We start from the raw sequence: 22,932 nt of genomic DNA, 5'->3' as shown, positions 1-22,932 counted from the left end.
GGGGTTGTTATAGCTATTTCTTTTTACTACCCGTTTGGCTTGTGGAAATTGCCCTATCAGTAGCATGGCATTATTATATGGCTCCCACAGTGTCAGCAAATAACGCAGCATAAATGAGCAAAATAGTTCACAATAGTGCTCTTGTTTCATTTACTCGTACACTATAAAACCTAAAACGCACACAGAAAGAAGTTGGCTCCTCATGAGCTGATCAGTTTGACCATGAGGTGACAGCCCATATTAAGATGAAGAGCTTGTATATGTGAATTTGAGGGGAAAGCGTAAATGAACAGTTTCATGTCAGCCTTTTCATTGCACAGTCACATAAAGTGAATAGAAAATGCTAACCAATTTGTCCTCCTTCTTCTTTAGTGTCACAGGAGCACAGCAAGAGAGAGAGAAAACAGATGGTGGGTGGGGGAGGAGAAGAAGAGAGAGAGGTGTATACAAATTATAATCACATTCGAAAACGAGATCATTTAGAAGCACATTGGAATACAATCCAAAAACAGAAGCACAAAAATCAGCTCCCATACTGCCAGTAACAGCACCAAAAGTAATCAACTTAAATTGCATTGTCTAGTTATGATAAGCGAAAGGTCTAGGGATATTTTACACCAGACATAATCATTAAGGAATTGTTCATTATCATGCAAGTGTGCTCTGTATGGTGGTATAAATGTGTAGGTATGTTGCCACCCACAGGGCAAAGCTAGGAGGTGCAACCTTTTGCAATAAGATTTACAATGAGATATTCAATTAATAATTCAAAGTGGAAATTAATGTAGGTAGGGGTCAATGAAAACTAGAACATTACAGTAGATTCACCATTAGAATTACCATCCAAATAATACTCACAGACACAAAAACGCTACTAGACAGTAACTACAGACACACCATCCACTGAAAAAAGCACACTAAAGCAGGGTGAAAAGATAGCCTTGTCTGGAATCTGTCATGGCTGGGCTAAAGACTTTTCATTCTTCCGAGTTAATTAAGTAATTTTGATTGTACAATCGCAATGTGGAACACTAAAAATATATATTTATGTTGCATATCAAATAGACTACTCACTTGCTATGCAAATCACTTGCTATGCTTCTATTGGTTCTTCTTTAGATGGCTTTGGGGTGGGGCATTATGATTTTCATAACAAATGTATTGAAATTCCTCAGGTCTTCAGTCCAGACAAACTGGTCTCAGGCTACTCATAGCCATGGATCTATTAAGTGCATTTCATTGCTGTTAGCTACTGTTTCCAGTCCACCAGATTGAGTAGGTGAAGCTCTCTGTGTTGCACCTACAGGCATCCAGTGACTCCATTATCAATGTTGCCACTCTCATTAATAGCACAAGCCAAAAGTCTTCAAGAAACAACATTCAAGAACAAATTTTAGCGAAGCTAACCTCAGGGCAGCACCCATCCACAACCAACAGAGACTTTCCATCCATAGCATCACATCAGGGACTTCTGGTTCCTTCTCACCCCCAGACAAGAGCACCTGACAGGGACGGATTACCGACCGGGCCAATGGGGCCAGTGCCCAGGGGCCCTTGTCTACCAGGGGGCCCTGGACTGCCCGGGGGTGCCCTGGAATTTAAGGCTGCGCGATCTAGTTTGGTGATTCCCCCTGCTAGCAAACCCCTTTGAGCATGAACAATGAACCCCCCAACACCTTTTAAGTTGAGAGGGACCCTTGATTCAGCTGGTCGAAAAAGAAAAAAAAAAACACCTTTAATGGAAATAGCACTTATCACATGACTACTTGTAAAATAAATGGACCTGAAAACTTTATTTGATTTGAAGAAAGAGACCATGTAATTTAAAGACATGAAACGAGAATAGATGTTGGAAATCAGTAGTTGTGACAACGGACAATTATTATGTGTCACGAACATCGAGAGCACCTCCCCCTCCAGTCGTCGGAGATCAGATTCACCGGAGTTCTGAGTATAGACTACATTTCCCATGAACCCACATACTTAGGTCTGATTACTACGCAGCTGTGCCTTGTTTGTTATTCCCTATTTAATCAGCCTTGTTCTAACACTCTTTGCGAAGTCTTGTTTTGCTCCGGCTACAATTCCAAGCGTTTGTTCCAGTTTACTATCCTGTCTATTGTGTATCGACCCTGCCTTGTTCCAGTACCGTGTTTGTTAGCCGCCAGCCCTTTATTACCTTTGCCTGTTCCAAGTTCGTTGATTGTTTGCTGCCTGCCCCGATCTCCTGCCTGCTCTCACGTTGATTCTGCCTGCCTCCTATATTCCTGTTGCCCGTGTTGACCTTTGCCTATACCTCTTCTGTGTCTTCATTAAAATACTGCTGATGGATCCCAACCAGTCTGTGTCTGCGTTACAGAAGACTTCGCGAACACCGATCCAGCGGTTATCTCCCGCATGGCAGAAGAGCTCTCAACTCAAGCTGAATCTCTTAACAACGCAACAACATCAGCTCGCTCGACTTACATCAGCTGTCGAAGAGATGATGCGCTCCATGCAAGCGCAGCCCCAGTCTGTCTCTTCTTCGGCGCCGCTATACCTCAAGCCAGCGCAGCTGACACCACTGTTCCAGACTTCATTTCTTCTACCAGCCCAAGGCTCGCGCTGCTAGAAAAATTTGATGGCACGCCCTCTAGATGCAAGGGGTTCATCATGCAATGCTCAGTTTTCCTCTCCCAACAACCTGCACTGTATCCAACTGATGAAAGCAAAATCCTCTTTATGAGCTCTGTACTCACGGGTAGAGCCCTCGATTGGGCCACTGCAGTCTGGACAAACCAGGGATTCGCTCAATTCACCTTCGACTCCTTCCGTCAAGGTCTGATCGACGTCTTCGATCACCCTGAAGGGGGTAAGAATGCAGGTGAACAACTACTGGCGCTCCGCCAAGGCAACCGCACGGCGGCAGACTATGCACTCTCCTTTCGTACCCTTGCCGCACAAACCGGTTGGGTTGAAGCAACTCACAAATTACTATTTCGTCAGGGCTTAAACACTGAACTCCAGTCCGAACTGGCCTGCCGTGATGAAGGGGTGTCACTCGACCAATTCAACGCTCTGGCAATCCGAGTGGACAACCTCATCCGTTCCCGACGTCCTAGTCGTTGGTCACCACCTTCCTCTGCCATGTTCCCGATGAGCGACACAGCAGAACCCATGCAGGTCGACCGCACACACCTCTCACCCGAAGAACGTGAACGCCGCTTCTCCAATCGCCTCTGCCTCTACTGCAGCTGGGCTGGACATCAACGCGCCAGTTGTCCGACGTGCCAGTCACAAATACCAGGCCCCGGGGTAAGTCTATTAATTTCTTCTACCCCGTCTGGAAACTGCCTCGAAGTACCTGTAAAGCTTACCTACCATTCGGACAGTATTGACACTCATGCCTTAATAGACTCCGGGGTGGCGGGCAACTTCATTGATGAGAGTTTCTGTGAGCATTACCAAATTCCCTGATCGCTTGTAATCCTCCCTTGACAGTGGCAGCTTAGATGGTCGGCCTCTGGGATCCGGCAGAGTGTGCTTCTCCACCTGTGACATCACCCTGCAGGTGGGCTTACTACACTCGGAAACTTTACGATTCTTCGTCATCAATTCCCCTCGCAACTCTGTTATCCTTGGTTTTCCCTGGCTCCGAATGCACAACCCACAAATCTCCTGGCAGGAAGGGCAAATATCTCAGTGGGACCCGGGCTGTTCCACGCAATGTCTTCAAGTAGTCCGACCTATCACCGTGGGCACTACCCACGCTAGTAAAAACCCAGACTCATTTCCTGCAATACCCCATGCATACACTGATCTCAGAGAGGCATTTAGCAAGTCCAAGGCTGCTCTACTCCCACCCCATCGCTCCAGCGATTGCGCCATTGAACTCAAGCCCGGCGCCACACCCCCTGTTGGTAGAATTTACCCCTTGTCCAAACCAGAGTCTCTTGCTATGAAGTCCTACATCGAAGAGGAACTTGCCAAGGGCTTTATCCGTCCCTCCACTTCTCCAGCGGCAGACCACTCTACCACTCGTTCCCTCCGCCCTAGAACAACTGAGATCAGCAAAATTCTACACCAAGCTGGACTTACGAAGCACCTATAATTTAATTCGCATTCGGGAGGGGGACGAGTGGAAGACCGCATTTTCTACCACTTCTGGCCACTATGAATATTTGGTCATGCCTTTCGGCCTTTCCAACAGCCCCTCAGTATTCCAGTCCTTCATCAATGACATTTTCCGGGACATGCTCAATAGGTGTCTAATCGTTTACATCGATGGCATCCTGATTTACTCTGATTCCCTTGAAGAACACATTGCCCAAGTCAGAACGGTACTGAAGCGCTTGATCCAACATCAACTATACGCCAAGGCAGAGAAATGTGAGTTTCATCTAAGAGCAGTTTCCTTCCTCGGCTACGTCATCAGCCTGGAAGGGGTGGCCATGGACAGCAGCAAGGTTCAGTCCGTCCTAAACTGGCCTCAACCTAACACTGTTAAAGAGCTCCAACGTTTCCTGTGTTTCGCCAACTTTTATCGGAGGTTCATTAGGAACTTCGGTACTGTCGCCTCACCTCTCACTGCTTTGGTTAAAAAGGGACAAACCAAACTTCACTGGTCCTCCGACTCTCTCCGGGCCTTCCATCAGTTGAAGGAGCGCTTTACCTCAGCTCCCATCTTACATCACCCTGACCCTGATATTCCGTTCGTGGTAGAGGTTGACACGTCCAACACAGGCATTGGAGCCATTCTCTCCCAACGACAGGGTAACCCACCTAAATTATTTCCCTGTGCCTTTTACTCTCGCAAACTGTCTGCTCCCGAGCAAAACTACGACGTCGGCAACCGGGAACTCCTGGCTATGAAAGCCGCTCTAGAGGAATGGCGACACTGGTTGGAGGGGCCAGACACCCATTTCAGGTCTTTACCGATCATCGCAACCTTGAATACCTGCGCCGGCCAAAAGACTCAACCCCAGACAGGCCAGATGGGCCTTATTCTTCACCCGCTTCAACTTCTCAATTTCCTATCTACCCGGCTCCAAGAATGTCAAGGCCGACTCCTTTCTCGACAGCACGAAGCCACACCTCAAAACCCCTCCGATGATCCCATAATTCCTCCCGGACTGGTTCTCGCTCCCATCCAGTGGGACATCATGTCAGACATCACTCAGGCCCACACCTCCAACCCCCCTCCGAATGCCCACCCAACCAAACATTTGTACCTCACAGTTTGTGGGAGAGGGTAATTCGCTGGGTACATGATACGTCACATTCCGGGCACCCAGGCACCACAGCTACAGTTTGCCTGCTTCAGAACCGCTTCTGGTGGGAGACTCTGTTGAAAGATACCACCGACTTTGTCAACAAATGTCAGGTCTGTAACATCGCCAAGACACCCAAAGAGTCTCCAGCTGGCCTACTGCAACCCTTACCCATACCCCAACGTCCCTGGTCACACATCGCCGTAGACTTTATCACCGATCTCCCCAGTTCTCAACATTACACCACGATCCTCACTGTCATCGATCAGTTCTCCAAGGCTTGCCGTCTTATCCCTCTACCCAAGCTACCCACTGCCCTCGAGACCGCTGAACAGCTCCTTCAGTACGTCTTCCGCTATTATGGTCTCCCAGAGGACATCGTTTCGGACCGGGGTCCCCAATTCACATCCAGGGTATGGAAAGCCTTCTTTCGTCTCCTAAATATTAATGTCAGTCTTACCTCAGGCTATCACCCCCAGTCCAACGGCCAGACAGAACGCCTGAATCAGGAAATAACCACATTTCTCCGAACATACTGTCACCAAAATCAGTCGGACTGGAGTCGGTACCTCTCGTGGGCAGAGTATGCTCAAAACTCTTTACTCAAACCTGCTACCAACTTAACTCCCTTCAAATGTATCCTGGGATACCAACCCCCCCTGTTTCCCTGGTCCGGCGAAACTTCGGAGGTCCCCACAGTTAACGACTGGCTTCGGTGAAGTGAGGCGGTATGGGACCAGGCCCATGTCCATCTACAACGGGCAGTGAACCGATCCAAGGAACAAGCTGACCGTCATCGTCGCCCTGGCCCCAACTACGCTCCTGGTCAATGGGTCTGGCTCTCCACCCGGGATCTCCGTCTTCGCCTCCCCTGCAAAAAACTCAGTCCTAGGTATGTGGGTCCCTTTAAGATTCTCAGACAGATCAACCCAGTTTCTTTTCGTTTACAACTTCCAACTAACTATCGCATTTCTCCCACTTTTCATGTCTCCCTGTTCAAACCGGCTGATGGTCCGAGGGCTGAGGAGGAGGTGAGTTCCAGGCCCCCTCCCTGATTGTGGGCGTGAGGAAGCTTTCCTGGTGCGGACCTTGCTTGACTCCAGACGACACGGGGTCAGCTCCAATACCTGGTGGATTGGGAGGGTACGGTCCGGAGGAAAGATCCTGGGTAAATACCAATGACATCCTCGATCCCAATCTCATTGCAGAGTTCCACCGACCAACCCGAGAGACCGCCCCTCGACCCCGGGGAGACCTCGATGTAGGTCGCATCCTCGGCGCCGAGCCGCTCACGGGGGCTCTGTCACGAACATCAAGAGCACCTCCCTCCAGTCGTCAGAGATCAGATTCACCGGAGTTCTGAGTATAGACTACATTTCCCATGAACCCACATACTTAGGTCTGATTACTACGCAGCTGTGCCTTGTTTGTTATTCCCTATTTAATCAGCCTTATTCTAACACTCTTTGCGAGTCTTGTTTTGCTCGGCTACAATTCCAAGCGTTTGTTCCAGTTTACTATCCTGTCTATTGTGTATCGACCCTGCCTTGTTCCAGTACCGTGTTTGTTAGCCGCCAGCCCTTTATTACCTTTGCCTGTTCCAAGTTTGTTGATTGTTTGCTGCCTGCCCCGATCTCCTGCCTGCTCTCACGTTGATTCTGCCTGCCTCCTATATTCCTGTTGCCCGTGTTGACCTTTGCCTGTACCTCTTCTGTGTCTTCATTAAAATACTGCTGATGGATCCCAACCAGTCTGTGTCTGCGTTACATTATGTTTAGCAGTCATTACATTTTTAAAAAGAATTACCACTAAACTGTGTAATAAAAGGGAGTTACAGACCAGTTGACCGAATAGGAACTGCAATATAACTGTAATATAAGAACGATAATGTGGACCTAGCTGATGTAAACTAATCAAATCACACATATGGTATTCTAAAATCTCCTCTGTGCAAAATGTATGTTTTTTAAGCCTTGTTTTCTCTGATTTGTATCTTCAGAAATCTATGTGCTTTAAATCACCAAACCGAAAAATCGAGACATCTTGCCACATATGTGCAAGGAAAAACAACAATTTGTGATTGAAACAAAAAAGCCTAAATAATGCTAAATAGTTTTAAGACATTTTCTCAATTCACTCACCACTGGCAGGTGCAGCAAATGTTACTTCTTGACCTTGTTTCCAGCACATTGACCTGGTTTCACTGTGTAGCTATAAAAACCTAAATATTTACTACACAAGCCCATGTGTGATATATCCGTAACTAAATTGGTGAATAGTTATGAATATGAATTCATCTCACCTCCTAATCTATTACCTCCATCTGTGAGCTAATTCTCCTCTTTTGTTGACTCCCTAAACTGCACTCATTATGAGTGAACACTAATTAGCTCTAGACTCAGTGGAGGGAATAGAAAGCAAAGGTAAATATCACACTACAGGAGGTGGGCTACCATTTCAGGTGCTTCCCTTTGCGTGGTACGGCTGCCTCTGTGGAGTCTCAGCATGACTTGGGCATCCCAGCGTGGGTGTGCGGTGACCTCCTGGTGACTAACAGCGTCATATCCTCTGACTAAAACCTAATTAACCTTTCTCTTATCCACCCAGTGCTCTGCCACCAGCTCACTGTTCTCTCCTTGTACCTGCTTAAATGTCTGCCAATCAGAGATTAAAGAAGCACGGAAAGCGGTCAGGGAATGTAGGTGTTACTCACGTTATTAGAACACAAGGAGACCCTTCCCCCGCACCGGGCACAGAACTTAGTCTGGCAGTAGGAGCACAGGTTTCCACAGCCATCAGCAAACTTGGTCTTGTGGCAGATGCCACAGGTGGGGGCGACATCCTTGTGTTGGCCCTGCTGCCTTTGCTGGAGCTCCGGCCCGATCCGCTTCACCTGCTCCTTGTAGTTGGGAAACTGCTGGTGCAAACTGGAAAGCAGAGAAAGAGGACAAAAAAAGTGATCAGAATTTCAATCAATGTATATCATCAATAAATATGATGTCTTGAAATTGCATTTATCATATTAAATATTTAAACATAGACAATTGTAGTCTCATAGTGTGAAATTTGGTCACATGTGAGTGATTTACTAGCATTGTAGAGGGTTGTCGCAATAATCAATCTTGGGATTTAAGAATCGATATAAAGACAGTGATGCACTGAAAAAATTATGTTTTACCCAGCCCTAGTAGTCAAATAAAGATCGGGGGTATACGTTCCCACAATATCAATATGGGTTATTTAATGGCTGGTTCTCAAATGTTTACATTGCATCACCCTAATCTTGAACATTCGGTTACATCCTTAGCTACAACATCATGTCTCACTGGTTAAATTCTACAGCAAGTTAAGCTTTTGAGCTATTTTTCACAATTAACCTCATAGAACAGAAATAAACCAATGCCTGACTTTTATGTCAGCATGATGAAAACCCTAATCCAACTTTTAAAATATGTGTTGCCTGAGATAGTATGTTGCAGTATTGAATTGTATCAGTTACTTAACAGTAATTCTCAAAATAATATAAGGCTGTTAGCTTTATGAAGCTGATGGTATCATGAGATATCAAAGAACAACAGGGATGCAAATCTCTACAGTGAAAATTCTACAGAACAAATTGACCTTACATCAAAATGAAACATTTCTTTTTTTTCTCTCTTTTCTCTCCCTCCCTCTCTCTCTCTGTCTCTCTCTGGTGTATCTCCACCATGAAGCGTCATCATTCACTTACATGTTGTACAAGTTAAACATCAAAAATGATAATCCAAACAAATGAGTGACTGATAATTAAATAGCAAATAGGCACACACCCCACACATTTTAATAGAAGATTTACCCCTGCCAAATAAACAGAACTGAATCTCATGCATGAATCTGTCCACAGCTTTACTTACGCTAAAGGGGTCTTCCTCACAGACTCCTCCGCCATGATGATATCATATGACGTATATTAAAATAAGCAACCTACATAGAGAGTTAAGAGAACAAGCTACCTATGGAATGTGATAAACAAGCGACCAGCCATATAGAACTTGCCCCTGAGAAAGACAACTAGATTATGTCATCGCATGCCCCCAGCCCGAACTCAGGTCTCCCTCCCCCTGTGCACCCTACTGTTCCCCTGTTCCTCTAAATTATCCCCAGCTAACATCATGTCAGTCAAAACATAGGTAAAGGGCAAACAGGAAATTGCAAGTGTACTGAAATATTTTTCTTCAAACACCTTCCCTGTCTTTCATTGGACAGATCCTAAACTCACACCAATGGTTGAGCCAATTTGGTTGTGTCAGGTTTGTTGAGACCCTCATGAAAATTGACTAGAGCAGTGTTTTCATAGTACCACAGAGTCACAGTGTTTACACTGGAATCAACCATCAGTACATATTACTTATTTATGTAGTTGTCTCTACAAATTAGACTGGGATAGGAGAAAGGCTATTTTAACATCCAACACCCCCCCAGCATACACTCTTCTCAGCTTGATGTATTAGCATGTATTATTCACCTTTCAGACCACAATGACCTTTAGTTACAAAAGTTTCAATGAACATTGAAGCACAAAGTCAATGCTGCAATGAATTTGAGCACCACTAGATTACAAAAGCCTTTCATCAAAACATGAAAAACAGAGACAAACATTGAGGTTGGCACTGTAAAAGAACATATGAAAGTGCTTTGTACTCTGAGCAGAAAATTATATTCAGGAAAGCAGCCCAGGCTTGCCATAATTGAGACGGCACATAAAACAAAGATTCATAAGTGAGCGCAAGGTTATACGAAAGTGAACCACAGACTTACTTTACTAGCAAAAACCCTTCTTCCCCATCACAAATAATTTTCTTCTCTCTCTCTCTCTCTCTCTCTCATACAGGAATAGATGTAAACCTATGGTGAAATGCAAATCATGCACAGAGCCTGAAAGAAATGGAAAGCAAATCACACAGGACTCCAGCATTAGCATAGAACTTTGTGTAATTAAGGTATGCGGAATCTTTAATTAATTTGGTAAAATGTGTGGACACACAGGAGAGCTGGCATTGAGAAGAGTGAGATGGGAAAGTTTTGCAACGCTCTACCTTCAGTTGATGACACTGGGCTATGTCCGAAGTATTTAACTGGATGAAAAACGTATCATCACCTGTCAATAATTGTCTCTAACAGCTGCTTGCCATTGCAGTGAGAGTTGGAGATGGATTTAAGAGCGAGCCAGATGCCAGTGGTTGAGAGAGACACACAGCTGACTGCGTGTGCTTATGTTAAGCTGAAAATGAGTTTTTGTTCATAAAAATAAAATAACTTTTTGAGTTGTATTTCACCGTCTCCCACTTCCTCCTTACACCTTCATCTTATACCTGTTGCATTGGTGCCGAAACCCAGGATCAAGGAGGAAGAAAATGCCATGGATGCCTCACCTCTGCAGGAAGTGTTCAAGACACTGAACCGTATAATTGCCCATTTCTGTTGGCTGGGTATATGCGGGGAAGTTCGCCGTAGTTTGCGACATGCTGTGAATATCAGCAGGTAAATCCGCCTGCCACCCGAGAGAGAGGGAGAGGCGGTCCCCATGACGTTGGCGACAGTGTTTCCCGAGAGGGAGGAGCTTGGATCTGAGGTGAATTAAAAAATCACTCAAATCACCCCAGTCACTTGTGGAGACCACCTCTCGCCATCTCAAATCAAAGAGGTTGCCAGTTTGCAAAAATAATTCTCGGACGTGTTCTTGCCTCTACCCGGTCGCAAGAATCTCAAAGAACACCACATCGAGACAACCCCAGGAGTAATGGTAAGCAGTCATCCCTACCGCTTAACCGAAGACAAAAACAGGTGGTATGGGTGGAATGAAAGGCCATGTTCCATGGGAGTAATAGAAGAATACCACAGTGAATGGGCCAGCGGGTCGTTCTTGTGCCTAAGAGCGACGGCTCGGTCCAGTTCTGTGTATATTATAGAAAAGTCACTTTGATTGATGAACTGCTTGATTGGTTGAGCGTGGCTCGCTTTTAATCGACACTGGATTTGCCAAAGCTTTATTGGCAGATCCCCTTAAAGACAATGTCCCACGAGAAAATGGTACTACTTCCTGAGATGGGTTTTCATCCACTGTTTAGACCATGTGCCGCTCCAGTGGCTCCATAGTATGAAGGATGCCAACTTGCGGATCATCCGTTGGTATCTAGCTCTTCATCCATTTAAGTTCGAGGTGGTCCAAAGGGTGGGGGTGCAGATGGCTGTTGCAGATTCCCTCTCAAAAATGGGGGGAGGGGGACTGCTGGGCAGGCCGGATGGTGTCGGCGATGGGGATATGTGGTGGTGGGGCATGATCTAGCGCCGGCTTGTGAATGGGGAACGAGATCGGGAAGTGAGGATCATCACCTGTCAATAATTGGCTCTAACAGCCATTTGTCATTGCCCTGAGTGTTGGAGACGGATTGAAGTGCGAGTCAGATGCCAGTTAGAGAGAGAGAGAGAGAGAGAGAGAGAGAGAGAGAGAGAGAGAGAGACGAAACAGACTGCATGTGTTTATGTTGAGCTGAAAAGCGAGTTTTGTTTGAAAAAATAAAATACCTTTTTGAGTTGGATGTCGCTATCTCCCGCTTCCTCCTCCTTACAACTTCATCTCGAACCTGTTACAACTGTATATATATATACAGTATATATATACAGTTGAAGTCAGAAGTTTACATACACCAAATTCATTTAAACTCAGTTTTTCACAATTCCTAACATTTAATTGTAGAACAAAATCCAAGTCTTAGGTCAGTTAGTATCACTACTTTATATTAAGAATGTGAAATGACAGAATAATAGTAGAGCAAATTATTTATTTCAGCTTGTATTTCTTTCATCACATTTCCAGTGGGTCTGAAGTTTAGTTTAGTATTTGGTAGTATTGCCTTTAAATGGTCTTCCACAAGCTTCTCACAATAAGTTGCTGGAATTTTGGCCAATTCCTCCAGACAGAACTGGTGTAACTGAGTCAGATTTGTAGGCCTCCTTGCTCGAACACACTTTTTCAGTTCTGCCCATACATTTTCTATCAGATTGAGGTCAGGGCTTTGTGATGGCCACTCCAATACCTTGATTTTGTTGTCCTTAAGCCATTTTGCCAAAACTTTGGAGGTACGCTTGTCCATTTGGAATACCGATTTGCGACCAAGCTTTAACTTCCTGGCTGATGTCTTGAGATGTTGCTTCAATATATCCACATAATTTTCCTTCCTCATCTATTTTGTGAAGTGCACCGTTACCTCCTGCAACAAAGCACCCCCACAACATGATGCTGCCACCCCCATGCTTCACGGTTGGGATGGTGTTCTTAGGCTTGCAAGCCTCACCCTTTTTCCTCCAAACATAACAATGGTCATTATGGCCAAACAGTTAAATCTTTGTTTCATTAGACCAGAGCACAAGATTTTTGTCCCCATGTGCACTTGAAAACTGTAGTCTGGCTTTTTATGGCAGTTTTGGAGCATTGGCTGAGCAGCCTTTCAGGTTATGTCAAAATAGGACTTGTTTTATTGTGGATATAGATAGTTGTCTACCTGTTTCCTCCAGCATCTTCACAAGGTGCTTTGCTGTTGTTCTGGGATTGATTTGCACTTTTTGCACCAAACTACGTTCATCTCTATGACAAAGAATGAATCTCCTTCCTGAGCGGAATAATGGCTACATAGTCCCATGATGTTTATTCTTGCGTACTATTGTTTGTACAGATGAACGCGGTACCTTCAGGCATTTGGAAATTGCTCCCAAGGATGAACCAGACTTGTGGGGGTCCACAATTTTTTTTTCTGAGGTCTTGTCTGATTTCTTTTGATTTTCCCATGATGTCAAGCAAAGAGGCACGGAGTTTGAAGGTAGGCCTTAAAATACATCCACAGGTACACCTCAATTCAGTACACCTCCTATCAGAAGCTAATTGGCTAATTGGCTAAAGGCTTGGCATCATTTTCTGGAATTTTCCAAGCTGCTTAAAGGCACAGTTAACTTAGTGTATGTAAACTTCTGACCCACTGGAATTGTGATATAGTCACTAATATTAGTCATGCTAATATTAAATCTGTGGAATGGTTAAACATTTTTTTTTTAATGACTTCAAACTAAGTGTATGTACACATCTGACATCAACTATATATATATAATTTAGCACATATTATATATATATATACAGTGAGGAAAATAAGTATTTGAACACCCTGCTATTTTGCAAGTTCTCCCACTTAGAAATCATGGAGGGGTCTGAAATTGTCATCGTAGGTTCATGTCCACTGTGAGAGACATAATCTAAAAAAAAAAAAATCCAGAAATCACAATGTATGATTTTTTAACTATTTATTTGTATGATACAGCTGCAAATAAGTATTTGAACACCTGAGAAAATCAATGTTAATATTTGGTACAGTAGCCTTTGTTTGCAATTACAGAGGTCAAACGTTTCCTGTAGTTTTTCACCAGGTTTGCACACACTGCAGGAGGGATTTTGGCCCACTCCTCCACACAGATCTTCTCTAGATCAGTCAGGTTTCTGGGCTGTCGCTGAGAAACACAGAGTTTGAGCTCCCTCCAAAGATTCTCTATTGGGTTTAGGTCTGGAGACTGGCTAGGCCACGCCAGAACCTTGATATGCTTCTTACAGAGCCACTCCTTGGTTATCCTGGCTGTGTGCTTCGGGTCATTGTCATGTTGGAAGACCCAGCCTCGACCCATCTTCAATGCTCTAACTGAGGGAAGGAGGTTGTTCCCCAAAATCTCGCAATACATGGCCCCGGTCATCCTCTCCTTAATACAGTGCAGTCAGCCCTGTCCCATGTGCAGAAAAACACCCCCAAAGCATGATGCTACCACCCCCATGCTTCACAGTAGGGATGGTGTTCTTGGGATGGTACTCATCATTCTTCTTCCTCCAAACACGTTTAGTGGAATTATGACCAAAAAGTTCTATTTTGGTCTCATCTGACCACATGACTTTCTCCCATGACTCCTCTGGATCATCCAAATGGTCATTGGCAAACTTAAGACGGGCCTTGACATGTGCTGGTTTAAGCAGGGGAACCTTCCGTGCCATGCATGATTTCAAACCATGACGTCTTAGTGTATTACCAACAGTAACCTTGGAAACGGTGGTCCCAGCTCTTTTCAGGTCATTGACCAGCTCCTCCCGTGTAGTTCTGGGCTGATTTCTCACCTTTCTTAGGATCATTGAGACCCCACGAGGTGAGATCTTGCATGGAGCCCCAGTCCGAGGGAGATTGACAGTCATGTTTAGCTTCTTCCATTTTCTAATGATTGCTCCAACAGTGGACCTTTTTTCACCAAGCTGCTTGGCAATTTCCCGTAGCCCTTTCCAGCCTTGTGGAGGTGTACAATTTTGTCTCTAGTGTCTTTGGACAGCTCTTTGGTCTTGGCCATGTTAGTAGTTGGATTCTTACTGATTGTATGGGGTGGACAGGTGTCTTTATGCAGCTAACGACTTCAAACAGGTGCATCTAATTTAGGATAATAAATGGAGTGGAGGTGGACATTTTAAAGGCAGACTAACAGGTCTTTGAGGGTCAGAATTCTAGCTGATAGACAGGTGTTCAAATACTTATTTGCAGCTGTATCATACAAATAAATAGATAAAAAAATCATATATTGTGATTTCTGGATTTTTTTTTAGATTATGTCTCTCACAGTGGACATGTACCTACGATGACAATTTCAGACCCTCCATGATTTCCAAGTGGGAGAACTTGCAAAATAGCAGGGTGTTCAAATACTTATTTTCCTCACTGTATATATATATATATATATATATATATATATATATATATATATATATATATATATATATTCTTAAAATATTTTATAGTAAATTGTAATATTTCTTGGTTTCTATTTCTGGGCTATCAAATGCGTTCTGATTGGCTGTGATTGTGTCGTGATTTTCACGTTCAAGTGTAGACAGATGGTTTGTACACATGTCGAGCAAGTGTATGGAAATGTCTATGATTAAATAGCTGACAGTCATCACTCTTACTAATACACACCCAGGCAGGAGCTACAACTCTAACTCATAGGCTCTGTGAAGCATTCCTGAGGAGGCTTCAGTCGGGCCTACACTCTGGCTCATTTATCATGTCTGCAAGGCCCCACGGCTCCCTACATGGGCATAAATCCACCCTGTCTGTGCCACGATGCTGTATGAAAGGACAGGTGAGGGACAGAGATGTACTGAAAGTACTGCTGAGGTTGAGTCCGTGTACATATAACATAATTCACAGCGAACGCGGGGACAAACGTGTATTTATGAGGGAACAACGCAAGTTGGCAGTCTGTGATGGAGCCATAAAAACAGCTCACAAGCACTTACTAGCAGCTCCATTCATCCTCTAACACAAGAGGTTAAAAAAAAGCCAAACACAGAAGAGAGACACAATACATTACTGACAGACAGCATACTGAACACCTATATACTATATTATACATACTTCTAGGGATGTCCCGATACAAATTTGTTTTGAGAATGGGTACAAGTACTGAGACTTTGTTTTCAGGTGATACGATACTCGTTTCTTTGTTTTATTTTATTCTGAATTCCATATTCAACAGTTTATTTAAATTTTTCCTTCAAAATAGTGTCTAAATTTATGAATTATTAAACTTTAATCAAATTAAAAGAGAACAATTATAATTTTTTTACATAATATTATATTATTTTTATCAAATTAAGTGCTTTAAGCACAATCCAAAATACAACATTGGAGTTATTTTTGTCAAATAAAGTGCTGCATCAGATGTGAGACATACCTTAAATATAATTAAATTAATTTTGATTAATTATTATTATTAGTAGTAGTAGTAGTAGTAGTCTTACAGTGAATATTACATAACTATACATTAGTAATATATTTCTGTCATAGTTTTTTGTATTTAAATGTAGCTTTTATTTTGGTGGAAGTTCTCTGTTTCTGTGAGTTTTGATGGTAGCTTCTCGCCTCTGGAAAAGCAGGTCACTACATGACCCAATGTGATTAAACCTCAAAAGGCTGCTATTTAATTAAATAAATAAAAATAATACAATATTTACAAATAAATACAACAAAACATCGGCTCCACAAATCCACTTTGAAGCATGCAGCACATGCAAAATATACACTGTTTTTATCTCATTAAATCACAGCCTTTAGGTTTAATAATCACACTAGGACATAACGTGATTTTTATTTGTGTGCTAAATGTTTACGGAATGACATTCATAAGTTAGATGGTACCTGTGGTGGTGGGGGGCTGTTTGCAGTGAGAGTGGAGACGGGCTTTAAGAACGAGCCAGAAGCCAGTGAGGCAGGGAGAGTTACAACACACAAGCCGAAGAGACTGTTAGGAACTGTGTCTGCTGAAAAGCTTGTTTTTGAGAGTTGCTGCTGAAAATCATGATTTCTTTGTTTAAAATAAGCATACCATTCCCGCTTCCTGCTTTCCCCTAACTAAGAACCTATTTACAGTGGCAGAGTTTTTTACTAGCACGAGTACAAGCACATGAGCGCTATGTCAGACCAGATCCCGAAACCAGTAACGGGACATCAAATTTGATCTGTTCAGACAGACAGATAGACAGTATAAAATGTATAAAATTCACTGAAGAGTGTGCTTGTAATATTTTGAGTCATTCATGGCTTTTTCAGCTCTACAAAAACATACATTAGTTTCCATGGCATGAAACACAAGAAAACAGTTCTTGCTCCTCTTTACATTCTCTTAAGTGACAAACAGGTCAACACTTTATGCTGTCAATCAGGCCCAAATACCATAAGCACCAATAAGAAAGATTCTTTGATTAATTTAATAAACACTGGTCTAAATGTATCCTTTAAAATGAACACATGCACTTTTAATCTTCATTAATTGTTTCTATTAACTTACAGGCCTCTTAAGGTATGGCAGTTACTTATATTCTGCATTAAACAGCTGTTGAACACAGCTGCAGAGCAGTGAGTGACTTCCACTTATCAAAAGGGGACCAAAGTCACAGAAGCCAAACTGGAATGATTTATCCCATCACCTGGAGATCAGTGTTTAAAAGGGAGTGGAAATCCATCAAAGTACACCGTGTGAAAGCATCAGGAACACAGTGAGAAAATCACTCCCTTCCAATTTAGAAATTAAGCCCCCCTTCCAGAGAGAGGCAGCACCATGCATGATTGATTTTTGCACACAGGCACCTTAAATAAATGTGGTTCAAATGAACTGAATAATTAGGGGGTTTGAGTTTGCTGTGCTCGTTACCATACAGAAAAGCAGTCACCATAATAGAAATGCTTCTGTTGGGCCAAGTGAGAAAAAGGTCCATTGAGAGGGTAGACAAAGATAAATGTTACTCCATTTCACAGGAATGACTCTGTATGGTTTAGTCACTATCCCATAAGAAGGTTAATTTCTCTGGAAGCTGTAAATAGCTTCTTTTAATCAGAATTGTAATAATAACTATCTGAAGTGTCCGAATGTGGTTGTCAATGCTGGGGTAATGTAAGTGAAAAACATCTTTAAAAAAGGGCCATTTTCAAGTGAGGGGACGATAATAGAAAAAGGCTACAAAAATCAACCTCCACATTGATTGTCATTTGTATGCTGTGTTGGTTATGCAAGGTGCAGAAGTGCACACATTACTGACAATGTTTAAAGAAAGTCATTGTATAAAAGGAATAGTTCACCCAAAAAATGAATGTACTGTCATTACTGACTCACCCTCATGTTCTTTTTAAAACCATATGCTATTATTTTCCCCATGGTACACGCAGCTCTTTTCCGCAACCGTTAATACTGACAATGGGCTGTCAAGCTCCAAAAAATCATTATAAAAGCACCATAAGGAGTCCATACGACATATGGCACCCATGCCTCATTTTGATGCAATAATATTTGGTTACGAGACATGAGAACCAGAATTTGTGCCAGAAAAAATCTTTATCCGCTGCGCTAAAACAAGTTTTTTAAACTTTGCAGGTAGCATACGACTTTAAAAGGAAATAACTGTCCAGTTTGAAGTATGCACAAGCTCACAAAACTTTTTCAGTGGGCCTGATATCAACATAAAGTGACACAAATGAGAACAAATGTGTGGCCTACTTTTAAGGTGCTTTAATAGTGCTTTTTTGGAGCTTGACATCTCATCCATTATTTGGAAATATCTATGTGTAGATTTTTTAAAATTCTCCATTTGATAAAAATAACAGCTGATTTGGACAAAATAAGGGTGATTAAATAATTACAGAATTTGTATTTTTGAGTGAAGTTATCCTTTAACTTTACAAATAAGAAATCACTATGAACTTGTAACTAGATCCAAAATAGTATATCTTAAGCAAGTTATTACTTCAAACTATAAAACAAAACATTGGTTTCTACCTCCCAGTCTCAAACTGCTTAAAAAATTGTCTCTGACAGATATCCAGATAACTGCATGGATGCCCACGGTCTGGCCTCAACATGTCAGCTGGCTCTGGTTTTGTAAGGATTGGCTCCAGCACTGTGTGCCAGTGCATTATTTCTCCAGTCATCATGCAGGCATTGAGGCTGAGGATGGGGGTTGCCATCCTCTCTGAGTGGCACCATATGGTACCAGCAACAGCGCCTTGGCTGAGCACTGCCTCCACCGGAACTTCCCAATGTGGATTGTGTTGACAGCACTGCCCCCTGCTAACCCCACAGACCAGCAATGTGGCAAGGCAATGGGGCCGGTTTGGCATCTGCCAAAAAATTCCTTTTTAAATGTACATTTAAGCAACTTGTCTCAATTATTTTTTGCATATGTATGAAGTCAGTTCCTCTCACAGATGTACTGTAGTTCATTACATGTTCCACTAACTTTTATCAAGATATCTATTGTTTTATCATTTCAAACCTAACAATTTTGTGCAATGTTTTCCATGAAAAGTGTGCTTATGATATCTTTCTTTAAAATAAATGCCACTTGGTTTGATATGTTGTTATATAATGCTAATACATGTATACATTTTTAAAAATGAATTAAGAATCTAAATACTGTTGGAGCATATCCTGAGTATCCTGTAGAAAAAAGGTTGCGTTAAGCTGTAGAAATAAAATTGCATCTCATTGACATCAAAGAAAAGGAAGCACCTTCTGAGTATTATGAAATATCAGAGCTTTCAACCACATGGTCAGTGAAGATACTATATGGCAAAGAATATAGAGAAGGTCACATGACCAGTATGATGGGGACTCAGAGGATTGTTGTGTGTATGTGTGTCACGTGACCAGCCGCTGCCTCCCATATAAGGTAGAGAGAAGCAAGTGTACAGTGGTGTCCTCATTATGCCAAACTGGAGATGCAGCAGAGAGTCATGGGAGAGATCCTTCCTCCCTACACTCAGAGAGAGCCACTCTTAAAAGGTTAGTTCATCCAAAAATAAAAATTCTGTCATTTACTCACCCTCATGCCAACCCAGATGTGTATGAATTTCTTTTTTCACCAGAACACATTTGAAGAAATATAGAAAAATATCTCAGTAGGTCCTTAAAATGCAAGTGGTTGGTGATCCGACATTTTGACAGTCAGCATAAATGTCATCCAAACGGCCCCAGTGGTTAAATTAATGTCTTCTAAAGTGATACAATCACTTTTGGAGTGGAAAAATGTCAATATTTAAGTACTTTTTAATTATAAATCTTTGCTTCCAGTCTGCAGCATTATGCATTTTCACGAAGTTCATGCGGTCTCTCGAGTGACGTACTTGTGTTGGCATGTTACGAACATAATCTCACACTTTTCTCTTGGTTGAGGCATCCAGGATAAGCAAACAAATGCACTATTGTGAGTAAACAAACAGATACAAATACATATCTAAACCAAAACCAACAAAGATTCTGTACCGTGTTCCTCCTTCTCAGTTGTAAACAGCCCTGAGAATTTTCTGTTTTGGGTGAAATAACCCTTTAATGAGACAGTAACACTAACATCCAGTCCAGTAAGTCAGCCCCAACTAAATCCCATATTCTGTTATTCACCCTCCTGTGTTTTACCCATATGGTATTTCCATTCCCCTTTATGTCTCCAAGTATCCAATCCCTTACAGTTCTCCTTTGTAGCCCTGTAGTCCTGTCAGATGCAGTGGGTGGAAATCTGCAGGTGCTATAAGAACAGATCATGACTGTCATTTATTGCATTTTTAAGGAATAGTTCAAATTAAAATTCTGTCATCATGTACAGTACTCACCCTCATTTTGTTCTAAACCTGTATGACTTTCTTTCTTCCATGGAACACAAATTAAGGAGACATTTTGAAAAATCTACAAGTGGTCTTTTTCCATGCAATTACAATGAATAGGATAGGAGCTTTCAAGCTTCAAAAAAGAAAGCAAAAGCACCATAGAATTATCCTAAAAGTCTATATGACACATGCACTGTATTCAAACAGGCTTCTTAACCAATGCAATAGCTTCATGCGACCAAAATTATCACACGTTTTGGAATGACATGTGGGCGAGTAAAAGATACTTTAACAGAATTTTATTTTTGGGTGGGCTATTTCTTAAAGCTTACAGTTAAATATCTACACAATTGGATATGCTGTGCAATTATAGCAGCATTTACAGTAGATAAGGTAACGCCAATCAAATAAGAGAACACCACCCACAATAACTTTAAATAAGGTGCCTTTTGTTTAAAAAAATAAATAATGAATAATTAATTAGCAGGATACTTTCCTAAAAACAACAGTGTAAGAGGCCTGATCATCCACAGCTTAGGTGACTGGAAAAGTTCTGTAGTGCCACTAGGACAATAACATTTCCCAGAACTCTCTAGTGACAGCAGCAACTCTCTGCCGATTAGACAGCGGCCCTTTAATAATGAATGGAGCCAAGCTTCAAATCCATGAGCGAGAGAGGTAAAGGGAGAAAGTGTCAACAGAAAGAAATGAAGATATGGGAATATTTTACTGGGGATTAGAGTAATGGAATAACGAGCATATGCTACTTGAGAGAGTGTCCTAGACAAAGAAAGAAATAATAGCTTTGTTCCACAACCTAGTGAGTTGCTGCCTCGCTGCCTACAGTCAACATACAGAATGTAGCTGCCTAAGAACTAAATGTTTTACATTGCGGTCCCTTTGGAGCATAAACTGTATTTTTTTATTATGGTTCCAATGTTTGGCTGCCTACTTTCCAAATGGTAACCAGAACCAATTAAAAGAAAGGTTAATAATGTTCTTTTTTTAAATGACAGTTCTCTGTGCTAAGGATGGGTGATGTAGTTGCAGTGTTGCCAGATCTCACAAGAGAACCAAGTGACCTGGTCTAGAAAAACAAGCTCAAAATGAGGGACTAATATACAGGACTAAATAAGCAAAAATTAGCAATTACATTTTTAATCCATGTGGGGGATTTATCAGCATAGAAATCATAACAAATAATGTCTTATCAATAAATGTATTGTTAATATTAAATATATCAACAAAAATAGTTTAAATATACATACCTAAATCCGTCTCTCCTGCATGCGCACACATACTGCATGGGCACATTTGAACTGATTGTCACTTTATGCTGGCCAAATGTAAAAAAAAAAAAAAACATTGTACCCACACAGAGAGTGCATGTACAGACAGTGTTCTTCTGGAACTCATAATGTCCTGAATCATCTTTATACTGATTTATTAACCAACAATGGGTAAAAACAAAAGGGAACATGAACTCATTGCTCTTCCCACTGTAGCTGTAATAAGCCACATGAAACCTTACATTATCACAAAGTAAGGCCTAAATAAAAATATAAACTGTATGAAAATTTTAATTTAAATTACAGATCTGCTTCTCAGTCAAAACCAAGCTGCAACAAATCTGTATTAATGCATCATATCTAACAATAATTCAGTGAAGACTTGAAACAGCTGAGCAATATACTTTTTATCTCTAAAGTATTTCCTTGTATTTGGATTAACCATGCACGTATTTGTAGTAATTACAGTATACAGTGGGTAAGGAAATTATTCAGACCTCCTTAAATTTTTCACTCTTTGTTATATTGCAGCCATTTGCTAAAATCATTTAAGTTCATTTTTTTCCTCATTATTGTACACACAGCACCCCATATTGACAGAAAAACACAGAATTGTTGACACTTTTCCACATTTATTAAAAAAGAAAAACTGAAATATCACATGGTCCTAAGTATTCAGACCCTTTGTTCAGTATTTAGTAGAAGCACCCTTTTGATCTAATACAGCCATGAGTCTTTTTGGGAAAGATGCAACAAGTTTTTCACATCTGGATTTGGGTATCCTCTGCCATTCCTCCTTGCAGATCCTCTCCAGTTCTGTCAGGTTGGATGGTAAACGTTGGTGGACAGCCATTTTCAGGTCTCTCCATAGATGCTCAATTGGGTTTAAGTCAGGGCTCTGTCTGGGCCATTCAAGAACAGTCACGGAGTTGTTGTGAAGCCACTCCTTCGTTATTTTAGCGGTGTGCTTAGGGTCATTGTCTTGTTGGAAGGTGAACCTTCGGCCCAGTCTGAGGTCCAGAGCACTCTGGAAAAGGTTTTCGTCCAGGATATCCCTGTACTTGGCCGCATTCATCTTTCCCTCGATTGCAACCAGTCGTCCTGTCCCTGCAGCTGAAAAACACCCCCACAGCATGATGCTGCCACCACCATGCTTCACTGTTGAGACTGTAGTGGACAGGTGATGAG

The 22,932-nt window shown here is 42.1% G+C and overlaps 1 protein-coding gene across 3 annotated transcripts in view; it reads right to left on the bottom strand.

Moving 5' to 3' along the window:
• LOC127660399 (regulating synaptic membrane exocytosis protein 1-like) overlaps nt 1-22,932 on the bottom strand; it is a 130,971-nt gene that overhangs the window by 75,514 nt on the left and 32,525 nt on the right. For all 3 annotated transcript variants that reach the window (XM_052150601.1, XM_052150602.1, XM_052150603.1), the window contains exon 3: nt 7,963-8,176. In XM_052150601.1, coding sequence (XP_052006561.1) covers nt 7,963-8,176 — 214 coding nt within the window. The remainder of the gene's footprint in view (nt 1-7,962; nt 8,177-22,932) is intronic.

Source organism: Xyrauchen texanus, chromosome 20 (assembly GCF_025860055.1).
Source record: "Xyrauchen texanus isolate HMW12.3.18 chromosome 20, RBS_HiC_50CHRs, whole genome shotgun sequence".
NCBI lineage: Eukaryota > Metazoa > Chordata > Actinopteri > Cypriniformes > Catostomidae > Xyrauchen > Xyrauchen texanus.
Note: the sequence above shows the minus strand (reverse complement) of the source record. Positions and strands in the feature narration are given on the sequence as shown.